The sequence below is a fragment of the Miscanthus floridulus genome, chromosome 10 (genome assembly GCF_019320115.1).
Source record: "Miscanthus floridulus cultivar M001 chromosome 10, ASM1932011v1, whole genome shotgun sequence".
Classification (NCBI taxonomy): Eukaryota; Viridiplantae; Streptophyta; class Magnoliopsida; order Poales; family Poaceae; genus Miscanthus; species Miscanthus floridulus.
In genome coordinates this window covers 22,985,637-23,005,351 of record NC_089589.1, presented here as the reverse complement: position 1 = coordinate 23,005,351, position 19,715 = coordinate 22,985,637, and the positions used below count along the sequence as shown (strand labels likewise).

General features: G+C 47.0%; 1 protein-coding gene across 1 annotated transcript; it reads left to right on the top strand.

Moving 5' to 3' along the window:
• The first annotated feature begins 5,704 nt into the window (after positions 1-5,704).
• Positions 5,705-17,735, top strand: LOC136488204 (uncharacterized). Its single transcript, XM_066485213.1, has 7 exons — positions 5,705-5,923; positions 6,020-6,205; positions 15,740-15,841; positions 15,988-16,242; positions 16,608-16,678; positions 16,769-17,571; positions 17,668-17,735. The coding sequence occupies exons 1-7, from the start codon at positions 5,705-5,707 to the stop codon at positions 17,733-17,735; spliced, it is 1,704 nt and encodes a 567-aa protein (XP_066341310.1).
• The last annotated feature ends 1,980 nt before the right edge of the window (positions 17,736-19,715 follow it).

Genomic DNA, 19,715 nt, shown 5'->3' with positions numbered 1-19,715 from the left:
ACCCTGAAGGAAGCCTTGCAGGGGTGCAAGACACTATTGGTGATGGATGATGTCTGGGACCACCATGCATGGGAGGGTGTCCTCAAAACTCCATTATTAAGCATCCTAGCTCAAGGTAGTTGTGTCCTCGTTACCACAAGACATGAGATGGTCGCTAAAGGCATGATGGAGGAGGTGCCCTACCACCATGTCGACAAATTAGAGCAAGAAGATGCCTGGTCTTTGCTCAAGAAGCAGGTTCGTAGAAGTTAATTTATAGATTTATTTTGTTACAGATTCATGCCTGCACATTTGCTTCACTACCTATTTAGATGTTGGTAATCTTGCGCATGTGACTCACATTTGCTTCACCATGCTTCACTATCTATTTATAAAATTGTGTCCTAAGAGGGATCATTTCACTCATCAAAATGATGTGTCACTCTTACAATCCACATAACGAAACTCTATACTAAGAATGCCCTTATGCACTTGGTTGTACAAAATTGTTAAGGGCTATAAATGAACCTAGACATTTATTTGTCTTAGCATTAATATTAGAAATCTAGGGTTTGTAATCCAGTTTCAAAACACTACTACACAAACATTATCTCCGTCGGCTTGAAAACCACCGCCACCACTGGTTTTGCGGTTCGGCAGTGATGCTCACCTTCATCACCGCCACATTGAAACCGATATTGAAAATTGAATAAAAATAATTAAAAAGTACACATGTCATGTGTGCCTGTAGTCGTCTATGCTGGTCTGCGCCAGCTGCCCCAAGTGGCGAGGATTGTGACATCGAGGTCCATCTCTATGTTGGGTGGTGTCCGCCATGCTGCCGAGGACCATGGGTGGTGTCTGCCACCCGCGCCGATGGTAGATCCAGTCTTAGGGCCGCGGTGGTACCGTGGAATAGAGAGAGGGCCGGGAGGGAGTGCGGGTGAGGCAGAGATGGGGCGGAAGGAAGTGCTCGGGTAAGGAAGAGAGAGGTGGTTGGGAGGTGGTGTCGGTGAGGGAGAAAGAATGGGCTAGGGTTTCTGGCCGGCTATATAATCAAGACCGGTTTTCAATTCCAACTTGTATCTTGAACCAATGGGAAAACCAGGCCATGACACAAACGGTGGTGAAAGCCATTTTTATCAACGGTTCGACTACCGGCGGTGATAAATTTTTACCGATGGTTTTAATAGAACAATGGTGAAATAGTGTTGGCGGAATCCATTTCTATAGTAGTGAAATGTCGGTAAAGAATCACGAACACAGAGCATGATAAAGAACATGCGAAATAAAAGCCTAAAAAGGAATAAGTGTAAACTACAAACAATAATAAAGTTAGTAATATGTAGTAATTTTTTTTTTAAATTTTCATACATTACACAAATTACTGTAGGTACTTTTGCAGTTTCATAAGAGCTCATGTACAAGCATAATTACAATGTTACTGATACTTGTGGTCACAACTCTAGATTCTTTTGAGAGCCGCAACCCTTTCAATGGTCATGAGATTAATATTTCTAAACTTTTACTATATTGTATCGTTTCGTTGCAAAGGGCTTCTAGTGCTTAAGGTTTAATATCTCCAACACCGAGTCCCATCCTCCACGGTGTGACAAGAATCAGCAATTTATAGCCTGTACTATTAAAGACAATCAGGACTGGGCACTACTGTTTAATGATGGGAATGTGAGGCTTTCTCTTGTTGCCTAATTTATTTTGTCCTAAATTTTTAGAAGTCCTAATATTCGGTGACAGGAGTGTAACTTTTAAATATATAACCGAGTTAGATATTAACATATAGCATATGTAATTTTTATCCTTTTCTCTAACAACCTTTTCAAACTATTACAATTTGACAAGATCCTGTAAACATGTTAAAATAAAATATGATTTAAAGTTCTGTTCTGAACATGGCGTAAAAAGTTAAGAAAAGTACTCATGGGGCCTTTGGCATATATCCTGATTGACAGGTTTTACCACTGACACCTGAGTAATTGTCCATGTAACTTGCCTCACTTGTCTCATCTCTTGAATGGTTAAAAAGCTAAGGATACAAGGGATATCACATTAGGTTTACCTACATCCAGGAGAGAATGAATAAGGGAGAAAAACGTAGCCTCTTCAGGTCAAGATGTGCATACTTTAATAACCATTCGAGTTGGATCCTAATAATTGACTTCCGTTTGTTCGTTTTTCTACCAGGGGTGTTTGATCCTTTTATGAATAATCTCATGGTAAGTTGCAACGAAATTGAACATATAGTGTCAAATGTCACAAAGGGACGAATTTATTTTCTAGTAGGATCATATAAGGAACCAATCTTTAGGTTTCAAACCTGGACTACCTTGATGTAGACTTGTATTGGGACCAATTAGTTAATTACCGAACCATCAGCAGAGATGGATGTTCGTTAAAATAAATCCTCTCGTTTCTCTGGTACCTTCTTTCACCTTCAACCTGGCCGATAGCAGGACCAATTTCTGACAACATCGTGGCTGTATAGTTTGAATCCTCCATGATCCATTCTATACATTTTGGTTATTAAAATAAAGTTAGATTAATATATCGATCAATCAAACATACATACTGACGAGATCCTAACGTACAGGTATGTGCCTTGGGTTCAATGGTTCCCGAACGAATAAGACCCCCCGACCGACCCCTTCAGGATCGGCCGCGGGCTCGAGGGCTATGCCCATCGGGCACGCTCGCGCGCACCCTCTGACAAAGAGACTCGGCTGAGCCTGACGCCTAGGGCTCGGGGGCTTTCCCGAGCCTTGGGCTCCCAATCTACGGCACGACCAAGCCCGGTCCTTGGCTCCTGCCTGGCTAACGATGCCAGCCAAGGCCCGGGCACAAGAAGACAAGCCCCAGGCTATCGATGCCCGGGGGCTCCCTGGCGCCGCTCCCTAGGCGTGCCCCTGCCAACTGCTCCTCCGACAGGGTCATGTCCGGGGCGTGACACAAGAAGACAAAGCTTCCCGCGACCTCCGGGAGCTCGGTCGACCTCCTTCGCCACCAAGAAGACTCCAGAAGGTCTCACCCAGGGGAGGCCAGTCCAAGTTGACACCCTTTGACACGCAGAGTGTCAGAACAGAGCAGCCAGACGACGCCTAGGCTTCTTCGGCTCCAAGACACCTCGACGGTCCACGGCGCACCGCTGCAAGCCTCTCCTAGACTCCGACGCACGTAGACTATAGATTTGAACCCTCAAACCACCTTGTACCCGACCTATCTCATTATATAAGGGATAAGGTCAGACCTAGAAGTGGGAGGATCCCAATTCAATCACCAGACACTCCATTCCATTCCATCTGCCTCCTCTCTGCACCGAGAGCAAGGCAACCCAGAAAGGGACACCGAGAGCCCCTCTCCACTGCATCCCACCGTCTCCTTCCTCTGCGATGAGGGGGAGACTCCATCGGCGGTGAGGCAACTTTAGGATTAGCACCAAGCTAACCCCCCTACCAAATCTTCTTTCTTTACACTATTGTAACCCCCAGATTTTTGGTGCTCTAGTGTATGAGGATCATATGTTGCTGGACATAGGGACCGAATTGGCCCAAACCAGGATAAACCGTTGCGACTTCTCTGCGTGGTTCTTGTGTTCCTGAGTCCACCCGAGCCACCGGAGACCTCGTACTCTGATGCCGACTCGAACAACATGCTTGCCGCGGTTTTGACCCGACGACAACTGGAGCGCCAAGTAGGGGGTAGCGTCAAGTGCGATTCTAGCTCTACGGTGGCCGGAGCCACCTGCCTCATCGCCGGAGCAAGTGGTGCTGCCCTAGACGATGATGTCCGCTTCCTTGGCGAGTTCTCCATCATGGCCGGCGCCTTTGCTCTGGGTAGGGTCCTAAACTTTGGGAGCCTGGCCAACATCACCAACTGCTATGGCGAGCTTCGTCCACTCCACGGTGTTGCGCCGGCAGGCAACGAGCCCCCGGTGTTGCCCCCTCCGCCAGGGCTCTTGGGAACAGTTCTCGAGGTCCTAGCCCATCAGATCCAGCGCGGTCTAGGCCCTAACCCCACCGTGTCAGACCATCGCCAGATGTTATAGATGCTGGCCAACATCCACCACTAGATCGCCACCTGTGAGGTGCTCCTGCCGCCTAATTGCTTCTAGTACGACCTCTCGGACCTGCCTTTCAGGATACAGAATGCAGCGGCGTCTTTCCAGCTGGAGCTGGAGCACCTCATCAGTCGTGAGGCACCGCGAAAGCGTCATCCTCTCCGGCGCAGCAGGGACTGACGTCCCCTCACTCCGCACCTTCCTCGAGGTCCTCTCCGACATGCTAGACCTGAAGACCAACGAGCGGCGGAACAAGGCGAAGCGGCTCCTCCCGCGTCGCCCTCGAGCAGCAGGCCGAGAGTTCAGCCTCTCGGTGCCACACTATGCTCTCCTAGCCATCCCAGACGACGGCCATCGCCAATAGGGCGCGCTCCAAGTCTCACATCCCACAGGCGGTGGGGAGCAGTGGCGACACCTCCGACAATAGCTCCAACCAGCCATGGATCCGAGGCGCCAAGCCTCGGCAGGAGCGAAGGCGCGACCTTTCTCCTTGGCGTCCCCCCACGCGGCACCGTATTGGTGACGACCGCGACGTCCGCGACACCATCGAGGCCAGGTGCCACGCTCAGGCATAGTCCCATACCCCTGAGCGATGGGGCGGGGGCCCCATCCTGGATCACTTCAGCCCCCTGGCATTCGGGGCAGTGATCCGGGCGGCCCCTACCCCCGGCGCTTCCGGCCATCGACACACATCTCCAAGTACAACGGCGAGACCAACCTGAATCATTGGCTAGAGGACTACTGCCTCGCCATGAAGGCTGAGGGGTCGGACGATGACTTCGTCGTTCAGTACATTCCTCTACTTCTGTCAAGCTCGACCAGAGCTTGGCTTGAGCAACTCGAGCCTGGCAGCATCCACTGCTGGGGCAATCTCTGTGCGGTCTTCATCGGCCACTTCCTGGGTAACTACACCCACCCGGGGAACTCTTGGGATCTCCGCAGCTGCAAGCAGAGGGCTGACAAGACCCTTTGGGAGTACATTCAGCGCTTCTCCAAGAAGCGCTATGAGCTCCCAAACAACACCGACGCTGACATGATCAACGCCTTCAGCTGCGGCGTGACCTGCGAGGCACTCGTCCACACGCTCGGCCGCGAGATCCGTGCACAACGCTGGAGCTCTTGGACGTTGCCACCTAGTACGCCATCGACGAGGAGGCCATCCAGGCCAACTTCAGTGGGAAAGCCAAGGCCACCGGCCACCTCAGTGATGGTGACGGTGTCGGTGGTCTCGTCTCTTCCCAGCGACGCCGCGACAGGCGGAACATGGACCGGAAGCACCATGGGGAGGAGATGGTCGCCCCAGCCGACTGCGCCGCCAGACCTCAGCCCCGTGGGCGTGCTGCACGACCAGAGCACTTCAAGAAGGTGCTCGAGTCCCCCTGCCCGTTCCATGAGGGGCAGGCAAAGCATCTTCTCAAGGACTACACTACCATGAAGGGCTACATCCGTAGCACCCTCAGCCAACAAGGCAAGGCCTAGAAGCCTACCCCGAAGGCCAGTGACCTAGCGGACAGTGCCCCGGAGGAAGACAATGAGTTTCCTAAGGCCCAGCGCTGCCTCATGATCTTCAGGGGCTCCTTGGCGTATGAATCCCACTAGCAGTGTCGCTTCACCGAGTAGGAGGTGAACGCCATCCACACCCTCGATGCCCCGATGCGGCTCCGATGGTCCCAGATGGCTAGCACCTTCTACCAAGAAGACCATCCCTATCGTGTCCCCCATCCGGGGCGCTACCCTCTCATGGTCGGCCCAATCGTGGGCACCACGCGCCTCACCAAGGTGCTGATGGACGGGGGCAGCGGCCTCAACATACTCTATGCCAGCACCCTTGACAAGATGGGCATCCCTCAGAGGAGCCTGCGCCCCAGCAAGGTGCCATTCTACGGGATTGTGCTAGGGAAGGAAGCCGCACCCCTCGGGCGCATTCGGCTCAACATCACCTCTAGCTAGCTGGAAAACTTCCGCAAGGAGCCGCTCACCTTCGAGGTCGTCAACTTGCCCAGTATCTACCACGCCCTCCTCCATCGATCGTGCTTCGCCAAGTTCATGGCCATCCCCAACTACACCTACCTCAAGCTCAAGATGCCCGGCCCGAAGGGGGTCATCATCATCGAGGGCAGCTTTGAGCAAGCCTACTACAGCGAGCAAGACTGCGTAACCCAAGCGGCCATGCTCATCGTCCCTATGCTCTCGACGACCCTGGCTATGACGCAGGGAGGGCGCCGGCAAAGGAAGCGTCCAAGACGAAGGCGGTGCTCGACCGACCGAGCACCGGCAAGGCGGTCAAGACCTCTAGTAGCAGCGGTGTCTCGGCTGGCCCCTCCATCCAAGCACTCAGCTCCCCAAAAGGGGCTAACCTGATCGAGGTGAGTTTTGACCTTTCCTGTGAAGGAAGGCCAACACCAAGCCAACCACCCAGTAGTGACACCTCCTGAGCCATGGCCCGCCTGCCAACCTCCTTCGCCGTCCTTCCTCTCCATCAACAAAAACCAAGACAAGTCCCGATCCCCGAACCCTCTTGCTTGGCTTACCTCTGTCTACTCTATTCACTGTCTTCCTACCCAAGCATCCCAACAATGGCTCGGCCGCACTAGAGGATCAACCGAGCTAACCACTTGCTGACGTTTTTAGAAGGAGGACCGCTGCAGAAGGCCCTCGAGCGAGGTAAGGATAGGCGCACGGAGTAGGAGGAGCAGGAGAGATCGGCAAGGCGCTAACAGAGCAGCCCCAGCCATCGTGTTACCAGCTATGTCCTCTTTCCCCTCTCTTGTGTCCATTCCATTTTCTTTGCAGATTTTTGCCTATCTCCTGATCCTTCATCGGATCGTTTCACCCTATCACATGCTGGTCCGGGGGCCCCCAGAAGAGGCATCGCCAAGAGTTCAAGGCCGGCCCACTAGGCTTCAAGGTCGCTCGAAGCAACTAAAAGTGCAAGGGATGTTCGGGAGGTGAGCCCACGTGGCTATAGCTAGGGCGCCTAGGAGAGCCCCGACTATTGTGACAAACGATGCCCGAGTACTGACTTGAGCCACTCGTGGTGACCCAATGAGGGAGGCAGCGAGTCCCCGAGTACCGATAGATGGGCTCGGGAACTATATGAGTGGCTCGGTCGGGAACCGAGGATCTCCCCTCTGGGGACATGACTGGGGCTCGGAACGACCGTAAACCCGGGGTTCTCACGGACTTACCCGCTAGCAGCACGGGCGCGGCGATCTTAGCGAACGAGGCCATCATTGTAACCACCCAGCCCAACGAGGGATCAAGTCTCTGAGCATGACTCAAGTGCAAAATGGGATTACACACAAAAGTAATTTCATTTCATCAATTGGGAACGACCCGATTACAATATATGGTGGCAAAAACCGCTACCGACCCACCACCCCCGGTCGAGCTTCCATGGCACGCAGACAGGCACAGTGAACGTGGGGCCAACGCTGCCTCGCCAGAGTTCGGGAGTCGATCCCCACTCGGGACTGGCGGCGCTCGGTGAAGCTCATCGGTGCAGAGAATCGCTGAGCCCCTGGGCCACTGACTCGTCCATTGACAAAACGGAAAGCCCCCGACAGCTCGACGGGCCTCGACGGCAGGAAAGCATTGGCACTGGCAACTCAAGGCAAAAGAGCGGACACTCGGGCCGGCGGCGGCAATGGAGGCCCTGGTCTCCCACCCAGCATTGTGGTTCTACACTGCCTCTATGCCATGCTGTCGGCTCAATGGCCGCTGGAGTCCTTCCACCCTCGAAGAAGCAGTCGCCCGGCGGAAAACACCAAGCCCACTCGGAGGGAAGCGTCGCACTTAATCGCCACCACCATCACCGCCAAAGAAGATGGATCTGAGGAAGAAGAAGAGAGGGGGCCGGAGGAAGGGATTGAAGATGCCGCGTCCCTTGGGGGCTCCCTTTATAGCCAAACATGGTGCGCTATGAGCGGCTCCGGGCCCTCCAATCAGCCATCAGCGACTACAAAGGACCCTGGGGAACTGGCTAGGCGTCCCTTCAATCCCCGCGACACGCCTCCGAGCAGTTGCGTGATGGTGGCCACGCAGTAAAGATGAAGTCAGGGAACCGCTGGCAACAAGTTAGTCCCCGCTCCACTGAAAGCTCTAGTTTGGTTTTGGTGAATTGATGAAACCCTAAGTGCTAACCTAGTTCATCTAAGTGATCATGAGATAGGTAGCACTATTCCAAGTGATGAAGCAATGGTGAAGATCATGATGATGGTGATGCCATGGTGATGATCAAGTGCTTGGACTTGGAAAAAGAAGAAAGAGAAAAACAAAAAGCTCAAGGCAAAGGTGAAATTGATAGGAGCTTTCTAGTTTAGTGATCAAGACACTTAGCGAGTGTGATCACATTTAGGATTGATAGCCATACTATTAAGAGAAGTGAAACTAGTATCGAAATACAGTTGTCAAAGTGCCACTAGATGCTCTAACTCATTGCATATGCATTTAGGATCTAGTGGAGTGCTAACACCCTTGAAAATGTTTGTGAAAATATGCTAACACACGTGCACAAGGTGATTCACTTGGTGGTTGGCACACTTGAGCAAGGGTGGAGGATTTGGTGAAGTGAAGCAGGTGATTGTCACTGAGAAACAGTGACCGGACGCTGAGTTCGAAGCGACCAGACTCAGGGTTCCAGCGTTCGGTCAATTATAAAAGAATGGGGTGCTCTTGGGCTCGATTTGCCCTGTGATCGGACTCGGAGAAGAAAAGTGACCGGACTCTGGCTGAACATTGTTCAGCGTCCGGTCCTACTGACGTGGCGGCACGCAGAGAAGAGGAAGAAGAGTGGACGCTCTGGAGCGTCCGGTCATGGTGGACCGGATGCATCCGATCATGAAAAACCGCCTCTGGTACCTTACTGGAAACGACCGGACTCCAGTGGTGGACCGTCCGGTCAATTTGAGCAGCGTGTCCGGTCGCAACTTAACACGTGAGATGAAGCAAACTAGCCATTATAATTGGGTGCTCTGTATTTGAAGCTGATGACACTGGCGATCATCGGGTGACCGGACGCTAGGGTCCTGCGTCCAGTCAACCTGACCGGCATGTCCGGTCAGCCCGTGTTTCACTGAACAAAGGAGCCAACAGCTCTATTCATGGGGGCTCTCTATTTAAGCCCCATGGCCAGCTCTAGCTCAGTCTCTTAGCCATTTTCATTGACATAGCAACCTTGTGAGCTTAGCCAAAGCCCTCCCACTCATCTCCATCATTGATTCATCATCTTTGTGAGTGAATCCAAGTGCATTGCTTGAGTGTTTGCATCTAGAGGCACTTGGTGTTTGTGTTTTGCTACGGAATTCGCTTGTTACTCTTGGTGGTTGCCGCCACCTAGATGGCTTGGAGCAGCGAGGATCGTCAAGCGGAGGTTGGTGATTGTCTCTGGCTCCGATCTTGGTGATTGTGAGGGGTTCTTGACTTTACCCTGGCGAAGAGCCAAAAGGTACTCTAGTGGATTGCTCATGGCTTGTGTGATCCTCCTCTTGTGTTGGTTGTGCGGCACCCTATTGAGGGTTTGGCATGTGATGCCAATTAGCACGTGAACCTCCAAGTGAGTGAATCACCACAACGAGGACTAGCTTGCCGGCAAGCAAGTGACCTCGATAAAAAATCTTGTGTCACCTTGTCCGAGGATTTCATTGGCTATCTTATGATTGATTGATTGGCTCCATCTTGTGATTGGCTCATACCTCAACATGTCGGTATAATCATCGCCATTCTCGCTTGTATTACATTCGTAGTGTGTAAGCTAATCTCTTTAGTGTAATTAGTTTTGAGAGCTAGCTTGTATCGGGACTTGTGGTTAGTGAGGCTCTTTAGTTAGTCTTTGAGAGCTCACTAACTTAGTGTAGTAGCATAGCCATTGTGTGGATAGAGACTATAGAAACTAGAATTGTGGTAGGTGGCTTGCATTTTAGTACGCTAGCGCAACACTCGCTTCGCCTTATATTTGTCTAACCGGTTTGCTAAGTGTTGTTGTAGAAACTTTTAATAGGCTATTCACCCCCTCTAGCCATTAGGACCTTTCAAGTGGTATCAGAGCCGAGGTCACCGTGATTTGAGGCTTAACAACCTTCGGTGTCAAAATGGCTAAAATCAACAACACCAAGAAGCCACCCCAATTTGATGGCTCAAACTATCCCTATTGGAAGGCTAAGATGACAACATATATCAAGTCAATCAATAGGAAGGTTTGGAAAGTGGTGGAGACCAAGATTGAGATAGAAGATCCAGAGAATCCCACCGCCGCTGAAGAATTGCTTCTCCAAAACAATGACATTGCTCTTAGTGCCATTCATGATGCTATTGATGAGAGAACATTTGAACAAATCAAGAACATTGAGATGGCATATGAGGCTTGGAAGAAGTTGGAGGAGTCATTTGAGGGCACTCCAGCAGTGAAGGGTGCCAAGGCATATATCCTCAAGGAGAAGTTTGCTAGTTTCAAGATGAAGGAGGATGAGAGTGTGTCGAAGATGTTTCATAGGCTTCAAGTGCTTGTCAATGATCTCAAAGCACTTGGAGAGAAGGTGGAGGACAAGGACTTCTCCCATAAGTTCTTGAGATGCCTACCCTCAAGATTTGGCACGTTGGTCACTATTCTAGTGAGGAGTGGTTTGGACACCATGACACCAAACCAAGTGTTAGGAGATATAATGACTGATGATACATATAGAGACGATGATGAGAAGGAAGAAATAAAGGAAAAGAAATATGAGAAGAAGAAGAGTGTGACATTCAAGGCCACATCATCTAAGGGCAAGGCAAAGCAAGAATCATCAAGTGAAGATGAAGACTTGAGCTTTGATGAGATGGGTGATGAGAAGATGGCTCTCTTTGTCAAGAGATTTGGCAAGTTCATGATGAAGAAGGGCTACCATGCTAGAAGAAAGAAGTCTTCATCCAAGAATATGGAAGAGTCAAGAAGGTGCTTAAATTGCGGAAGCAAAGATCATCTTATTGCTCAATGCCCATATAATAGTGACAATGATGATGACAAGAAGAATAAGAAGAAGGACAAGAAGGAAAAGAAAGAGAAGAAGGACAAGATGACCTTCAAGAAAAAGAAGAAGGGTGGTTCATACGTGGTCACTTGGGATAGTGATGCTTCCTCAAGTGATGATGATGATAGTGATGATGACAAGACCAACAAGAAGAAGGCACTTGCAAGCATAGCTATCAATGAGAAGCCTTCTCTCTTCGACACTCCATCATGCTTCATCGCTAAGGCCACTAAGGTACAAACTTGTGATGATGGAAGTAATGAGGAATATGATAATGAAAATGAAAATGAAAGTGATAGTGATGATGATGAACCAACTAAGGATGAACTACTTGACATGCTAGATGATGCTAAAGAACACTTTGATATTAAGAGAAGGGAATGCAAAAGCTTGCGTAAGGAACTAAAAGCCCTTAAGCAAGCCTTTAATGAGCTCAATGCTTCTCATGAGAGGCTTGAGGAAGCCCATGAGAAGCTTGGCAAGGCTCACAAGAAGCTTAAAAAAGCTCATTCCACTTTGCTTAATGAGCAAATGAGAAGAAGCATGCTGAGACATGTAATATAGGCTTAACTTGTTATTTAATTGATGAATCATTCTATAAGCCTATCATTGTTGCTCCCACTAACCCTTCTTGTAGTACTTCCACCCCCATCTAGTAGTGACAGTTTCACATGTGATGCCTCAATAATGGTTGAGAATGAGACCCTCAAGAAGGAGGTCAATGAGCTCACTCACACCTTGGCTAAGGCCTATGGTGGTGAGGACCGCTTGCTTATGTGCTTGGGTAGCCAAAGAGCTTCTCTCTACAAAGAGGGATTGGGCTATACCCCCAAGAAAGGAAAGGCGGCCTTTGCTCCTCACAAGACTAGTTTTGTGAAGAACAATGGTCGGTTTTGCACTAATTGCAAGCAAGTTGGTCATAAAGAGCATGAGTGCAAGAACAAGAGCAAAAATGCTAATGTATCCTCAATTAAGATTAATTCTTTCTATGTGCTTACTAAGGGTACAAATGGTGTGAAAGCTAAGTTCATGGGTACACCATGGATGGGCTCAAAGAAGAAAGCCATTTGGGTGCCAAAGAGCATGGTTACTAACCTTCAAGGACCCAAGCAAATTTGGGTAACTAAAAAGAATTGATCTTCTTTTGTAGGTCAATTACAAAGCCGGAGGAAGGCATTGGGTACTTGATAGTGGGTGCACTCAACACATGACCGGTGATGCAAGAATGTTCAACTCAATCAATACCAATGGCAATGATGGTTATGATAGTATCACATTTGGTGACAATGGCAAAGGCAAGGTCAAAGGGCTTGGTAAGATTGCAATATCCAATGACATGAGCATATCCAATGTGTTACTAGTAGAGATCTTGAACTTTAATTTGCTATCCGTGGCTCAATTGTGTGATCTTGGATTCAAATGCATATTTGGGGTAGATGATGTATAGATCATAAGTGTAGATGGCTCTAACTTGATCTTCAAAGGCTTTAGATATGAGAATCTATACTAGGTTGATTTCAATGCTAGTGAAGCTCAATTATCTACATGTCTGTTCACTAAGTCTAGCATGGGTTGGTTATGGTATAGAAGGCTTGGTCATGTTGGAATGAAACAATTGAATAGATTAGTTAAGCATGACTTGGTTAGATGCTTGAAAGATGTTGTGTTTGAGAAAGATAAGCTTTGTAGCTCTTGTTAAGCCGGAAAACAAGTTGGAAACACCCATCCTAAGAAAAGCATGATGAGCACTAGTAAAGCATTTGAATTATTGTGCATGGATTTGTTTGGGCCAACACAATGCACTAGCATCGGTGGAAACAGATATGGCTTTGTGATAGTAGATGATTATACTAGACACATTTGGGTATTCTTTCTAGTGGACAAAAGTGATATGTTTGCAACATTCAAATCATTTGTCAAGGGTATTCACAATGAGTTTGAAACAACCATCAAGAGAGTTAGAAGTGACAATAGTAGTGAGTTCAAGAACACTAGAATTGATGAGTTGTGTGATGAATTTGGAATTAGACATCAATTCTCGGCCAAGTACACTCCACAATCAAATGGCCTTGTTGAGAGGAAAAATAGAACATTCATTGATATGGCAAGGTCTATGCTTAGTGAGTACAATGTGAGTCAATCTTTTTGGGCCGAAGCTATCAACACGGGTTGCTATTGTAGCAACCACCTCTATTGTCACCCATTGAAAGAGAAGACACCGTATGAGCTCTTGAATGGTAGAAAGCCCAACATCGCATATTTTCGGGTCTTTGGTTGTAAATGCTATATCTTGAGGAAAGGCACTAGATTGGGCAAGTTTAACAAGAAATGTGATGAAGGATTCCAACTTAGATACTCAACTACTAGCAAAGCATATAGAGTTTGGAATTTGGATAGTGGTACTCTTGAGGAAGTTCATGATGTTGAATTTGATGAAACCAAGCGTTCCCAAGATGAGAATGAGAACTTGGAAGATGTTAGAGGCATTCAACATACTCTTCCTCCCAGTACCAGCCTGAACATCCAGTGCCATCCCACTGAAATTAAAACAAAAAATTAGAACTTTAATCACAATCATCATGAAAATAAGTATAAATTAACCATAATCATCAAATGCGACAAAATAACTCACATTGCGATCCGGATACTTGTAGAAGATACGGCCCTTGTTGGGACACTCCTTCCTCACCCGGTACTCCATCACAATCTTCTCCTCACACTTGCCGCATGCAATGAGAGGGAGGTCCGGCCTCAGTCGCTTTGAAACCCGATGAGAGGCCGAGGACCCGGAAGCAGTTGCCATCTACTCTCTAAACTCATTTTTAATATAATATAAATTTCTCATTTTATAAACAAATAAAATTAAAAAAACTCTAAAATTCTCTATATCTCTAAACCATGAAGTGTGCTATGCATGCTAGAAATGAAAGCTGAATACTAGTTTTGAATAACTACTTTAACCTTCCTTCATCCAAATATGCAAACTTTAAAGTGATTTTGAGCTTAAATGGCTTACAAATAAAAAAAATCCACCATAAAAAACCGCATATATCTAGTCCACAAAATGAGATATGCTACTGATGAAACATGAGAGTATAAAGTTGGTAACCTTTAGAACTGAAGAATCGATGGAGGAATCGAAGAAAATCTTGTGATTACCGGTGATGAGGAAAAAGAGAGGCCGGCGATGAAGCAAGAACACTGAGCTCGAAGTGGCTCGGGCTCGGGGAGGAAGAAGGGCTATATAGGAGGGGACCTTTAGTCCCGGTTGAAGACAGAAACCGGGACTAAAGGTCACTTTATAGTCCCGGACGGAGCCTCCAGCCGGGAGTAGACTTTTACTCCCGGTTGGAGGTACCAACCGGGAGTAAAAGTTAACCTTTAGTCCCGGTTGGTATATCCAACCGGGACTAAAGGTCCCCTGCAGCAAAAGCCTGCCGCAGTAGCCGTTGGGCAGGGACCTTTAGTCCCGTTTGGAGCTACAAACCGGGACTAAAGGTCTCTCTAGTCCCGGGCGCGAAAAATACCGGGACTAAAGCCAAATTTTGAAGTGGATCAAAGGTCGTTTCTCTACTAGTGGTAGTAGTGAGCGCATCTATAAATAAGAAGGGATGCCCCTAGCAGCTCCATCCACGTGAAACAAATCACATAACCGGTCACTAAAACGCTGGAGGGTTTAGGAAGGCCGTCTCCCATGTCCACGAACTGTTGCTGCAGATCTACACCAAGCTCTTCATCAAGAGAGAGTTCTAACTCTCAATTGGTGAAGATCAGTACACCTACTTCATCTACATCAACTCCATCACATCTCCAGTGACACAGATGGCGTTCATAGGCTCTAGTTAGTATCTAAGATTAGTTTCCACATTAAGATCTTGTTAATCTATGTTTTATTTCATCAGGTTTACATATCAAAATATTCTATGTAAGTTTTCCAACGGGATTTGAGATGGTTAATGATGTCGAATGGAGACAAAGTCAATAGTAGAGTTAGTAGTCAATGAGATCTACAACAGTTAACAACCTTTTCATTTGAGATCATTTAGAGTATCAACTATGCAATATAAGATTCAAAATTGTGTAGTTAAAACAATAACATCAGTTGTATAGTCACAAGTGTTGTATAGCTCTGCTGGTATAGATGCTCAAGAGAATGTTGAGATCTTGAGTTTAAATAGTGAAGACATATTTTTTTGCTTTTTTTTATCATTTATCATTGTCGGGTACAGGCAGTGAAGATGCATTAATCTAGCGTACATTTTGTGCTTTTTTATCACTTCTCACTCTCAGTACTTGGCAGTGATGAAGTAATATGGCATACTGTACAACCTTTTTTTAATAAAATAAGAAAAAATTAAATAAAATATATACAATAAATACTGGAGTGACTATAAACATCAGGTAGATGATAGAGTGACTATAGAGGATACGAGAGTTGGTAATGAGAACACAGACGTCACAGACGTCACCTAATTGCACCGTAGTGATATACATATACGATGATTTTTCCATCTATTTTAGTAGACTGGTACATCGGTCATACGCTTAGAACGTCGCATGTGAATTTTACCTCTGCACACAGTATCGTTTACTAGCACTTGATTTTCCTTCCAATTAAATGACCAAGTGTATTTATATCTACATATTCCATTCAATTAACAAGCTTAAGTTGCTGCTGCAGGTGGTCGGAAACAAAAACAATGACGAACCAAAGGTTGATGCATTGAAGGACATTGGAATGTTGATTGTAGCAAAATGTGATGGTTTGCCTCTCGCTGTCAAAGTAATAGGAGGCCTTCTCCGCCAAAAAAAAAACTAGGCGAAGCGACTGGACAAAAATCCTAAATGATTCTACATGGTCAGTATCCCAAATGCCTGGAGCTAAACTATACAAACCTTAGCTATCAAGATTTGCAACCTGGGTTGAAGTCTTGCTTTCTGCACTACACCCTCCTCCCCAAGAGCACAGTTTTCTGGGATGAGCAAGTTGTTGCCATGTGGATTAGTGAAGGATTTGTTCATGGAAACTCAAAAGATTTAGAAGTATTAGGAAAAGAATACTATGACCAATTAATAGCTAGGAACCTTCTAGAGCCAGATCCAAGGTATGTGGACCATGGAGTTTGCAATATTCATGATATTGTTCGTTCATTTGCTCAGTATTTGACTAGAGTTGAAGCACTGGTAACTCAGAAAAGTGAAGCTGGCCCAACCATTAATAGCATTCCAGAAAATATTATTCGGTTATCACTAGAAAACAAAGTATCAGAGTCAAATAAGCTAGCATGGAGTTCCCTGCAAGCACATATATCACTACGAACACTAATTTTAGTTGGGAAAATAAAGATCAACCCAGGTGATTCACTGTCATGTTTTCCATGTTTGCGGACCCTACATATAGAACAAGCAAATTTTGATGCATTGTCTAAATCTTTGGTCCAACTCAAACACTTGAGGTATTTGTGTCTAGATGGCACTGACACATCTAGGCTGCCAGAAAAAATAGCCAAGATGAAATTCTTACAATGCATTGACCTTTCTCATTGTAGAAGTTTGGTGAAGCTTCCTTGTGGCATTGGAAAGTTACAGCAGCTGAGGTATCTAAGCCTTGGTGCCTCAGGTATAAAAAATATACGCAGGGGTTTCGGCGGCCTAACTAATTTGAGGGCCTAGAGAATGTATCTTCTTCCTCATTTGCTATAAAAGCCAGGCTTGGTGAAAAGGTGTGCCTCAGCGATCTGTACTTACAGTGCACTAGTAGAAGTGGAGGTGCTCACCGGTTGGTGAAACAGGAAGAGCAGCAACAAATCGAGAAGGTGTTTGATGAGCTCTGCCCTCCACCTTGCTTAGAAACTCTAGCAATCGAAGGGTACTTTGGTCAACGACTTCCAAAGTGGATGATAACGACAACAATTTTGTCCCTTGGAAGCTCGAGGAATCTAGTGATGGATGACTTGCCTTATTGCACAGAGCTACCTGATGGCTTGTGGCAGCTCCCCAGCTTGGAGTTCCTAAAGATTAAAAGCGCCCCAGCCATCAAGCGTGTTGGGCCACAGTTCTTACTACCACACCATCATGAGCACCCAAGCGCTATGGAGAACTTTGGTTCTGGTTTGGAAATTATTGTGGGTCTATGTCCTGCCCTGGAGAGGATCAGCAATCTGCCAAATTTGCAGAACCTTGTGATCTTTCTGTGCCCGGAGTTGAAGGTATTGGAGGGTTTGCCTGCACTTCAGAGGCTCGAGCTGAGGGCGGACTCCGTCCTGGAAACACTCCCTGGATACTTGACGGACATAAACCCAAGGCTTTTGGATATATACTGTGACTTCCCGCTGCTGGCTTCCATAGCTAAACGGGAATCTGGCCCTGAGTGGGACAAGTTCAGCCATATCAAGCAAGTTAAGGCATATGCACATGATTACGGCAACAACATTAAAAGCAAGTGGTATGTGAAGTACACGAGAGATCCTTTTAGCTTCAAGACAAACATCAGCCCCTCTGCTAACGCTTCAGGTAAATTAACACAATACTGCTGCTATATATGTTGTATGCTGATTACCTTTCTTGCTCTTGGAATTTCTCGTTATTTGACTAGACATGCCGTTTCAGGGGATGAAACGGAGGTGGACAAAGTGGAGGAAGTTTCAAGGGAAGTCAGGGAACAACAGAGGGAGTAACAATCAAGTATGCATGCTACTCCAAGACTACTATTATTACTACATACGTCTAGCACTGTCGATTATAAAAATGCATAAAAGACCTTGCCTGCAGGTGGAGTGCCCATCTGTGACCTGCCGCATGGACTAAAAGGAACCTTAGAGGCTGCCCCATCGGCTCCATTGCTGATTACTGCGCTGCGGGTCGTCTTGAGGCAGTCAGATGTTGGACACTGCAAATAAATACAACAGGACTAGAATATGCGATGTGATGTGAATTAGTTTCTTTTATTTGAATCTGATTTACTGTGGATACAGTTTATACCACCTGAGAATTGAGAGCCATGTACATATATAATAAAGTTCTGAGTGGTTACAAAACAAATGTTATGATACAGCTTATTCTGGCTTGCGGATTCATTATTGTGAGCATGAAAATGCAGCTTGCCTACTAATTAATGTATGTACATGTATGCTTGCCAACGAGCCTCTCTTGAATTTTCGGGTAAGTAGGAATAATGCCCATTTATGGGTTTATGTTTGGTAGGTCTCGATGACTTGCCTAGTTAAGAGTTTTTGCCTAGAAAGTGAGTGTGGCCTAGGTAAGATCAAAAGAAGTCTATATTTAGTTGGAAGCCTGTATTTAGAATGCTTATACGAGAGAGAGAGAGAGAGAGAGAGAGAGAGAGAGAGAGAGAGAGAGAGAGAGAGAGAGAGAGAGAGAGAGAGAATAGGAACTAGTGGAAGCCTGTAAAAGCGTGGGTTTCCACGACAATCCAGCAAATGACCAAGGGCTCTGCTTGCACACAGCGGTCAATGCTGTATTCAAAAAGCGAGCTAGTTGGTGAGGCGGCAACAACTCCTCAACGTATATATAACACAGGGATCATAAATGGATGGAAAGACATGATATAGGATGGCTCAATAACCCGATCTATATATTTGTTCCAAACGACCCGCCAACCAGCCACGACCCAACGAACTAGCAAACATGCATGCTGATGCCAATCAAACAGCCATGCTTGCTTCACGCGCTCATGCGCACCTTCTTTTCTCTTAATCGTGATTTTCCCATCTTTAATATTTCATAATAAAGTTGAAACCTTTTCATTTGAAGTCATTTAGGGGCTAAAATATTAAATGCAAGATTACGAAATGTTGATGCACAAAAAAAAAGCGTCCTATATATACTCACAAACTAGTGTGTAGTACTCTGGTAGAGAGGTCTTGAGTTTCAATCTTGAGAAAGACACCAATTTTTTGTTTTCTAAAAGCCATTTGAGACGCTACGAAAATCCTTTCTATAGTAGTGGTGAGCGATGGTCGCGACCCCGCTTCCTCTCCCTCCCGCTCGCTCTCTCTCTCTCTCTCTGTCCCTCCCTCCCGTGGGCGGGCTCGGCCACCGGCGGGGAGGCAGTGGGCGCAGGTGGCCTTGGCCTTGGGAGCCGTGGTGGGAGGGGATGCCTTGGGGGTGGAGTTGGGCGGCGCCACGGTGGAAACCGTGTTGGCAGGCCAAGGCGCGCGCCATTGCTGTAGTGGCGGTGGTGGTGGTGTGCGGCGTGTGCTCTGATGCTCCAGGTGTCTCTGTTTCGGTGGAGGGCGGGGTGCAGGGAGGAGGACAGCCAGGAGGAACAAGGAGGTTGCGCGATCCCCAATAGCGCGATAACCCCCTCTCCCACAGCAAATGTTCACAAGGCCTTGATCTAGTGGCACTCATCAAAATCACACATAAGTGGTTGACTATGCATCTAAGATGTCTTCTTTGTCCTCATCGAGATTAGTGTTGGAGCTAAGACTTGTTGCGGTTATGGTTATTCTTAGCGACACCTTTAGCCTATATAACTTGTTTTAACCGAAGGTAATGGAGGGTAAAATAGTACTACCTACAGTCTAAATTATAAGTTATTTCGGCTTTTGTATGTATATATAGCTTTTGTTGTACACCTAGGTATATGCTATGTCTACTAGATACCATTAAAAAAAAGTCCAAATAATTTATAA

Excerpts from the sequence above, each read along its gene's own strand:
- LOC136488204 (XM_066485213.1), top strand. The coding sequence starts at position 5,705 with ATGCGGCTCCGATGGTCCCAGATGGCTAGCACCTTCTACCAAGAAGAC. Across the intron at positions 15,842-15,987 it reads GTTTGCCTCTCGCTGTCAAA|TCTTGCTTTCTGCACTACAC; the intron begins GTAATAGGAGGC and ends CCTGGGTTGAAG. Across the intron at positions 17,572-17,667 it reads CCCCTCTGCTAACGCTTCAG|GGGATGAAACGGAGGTGGAC; the intron begins GTAAATTAACAC and ends ATGCCGTTTCAG.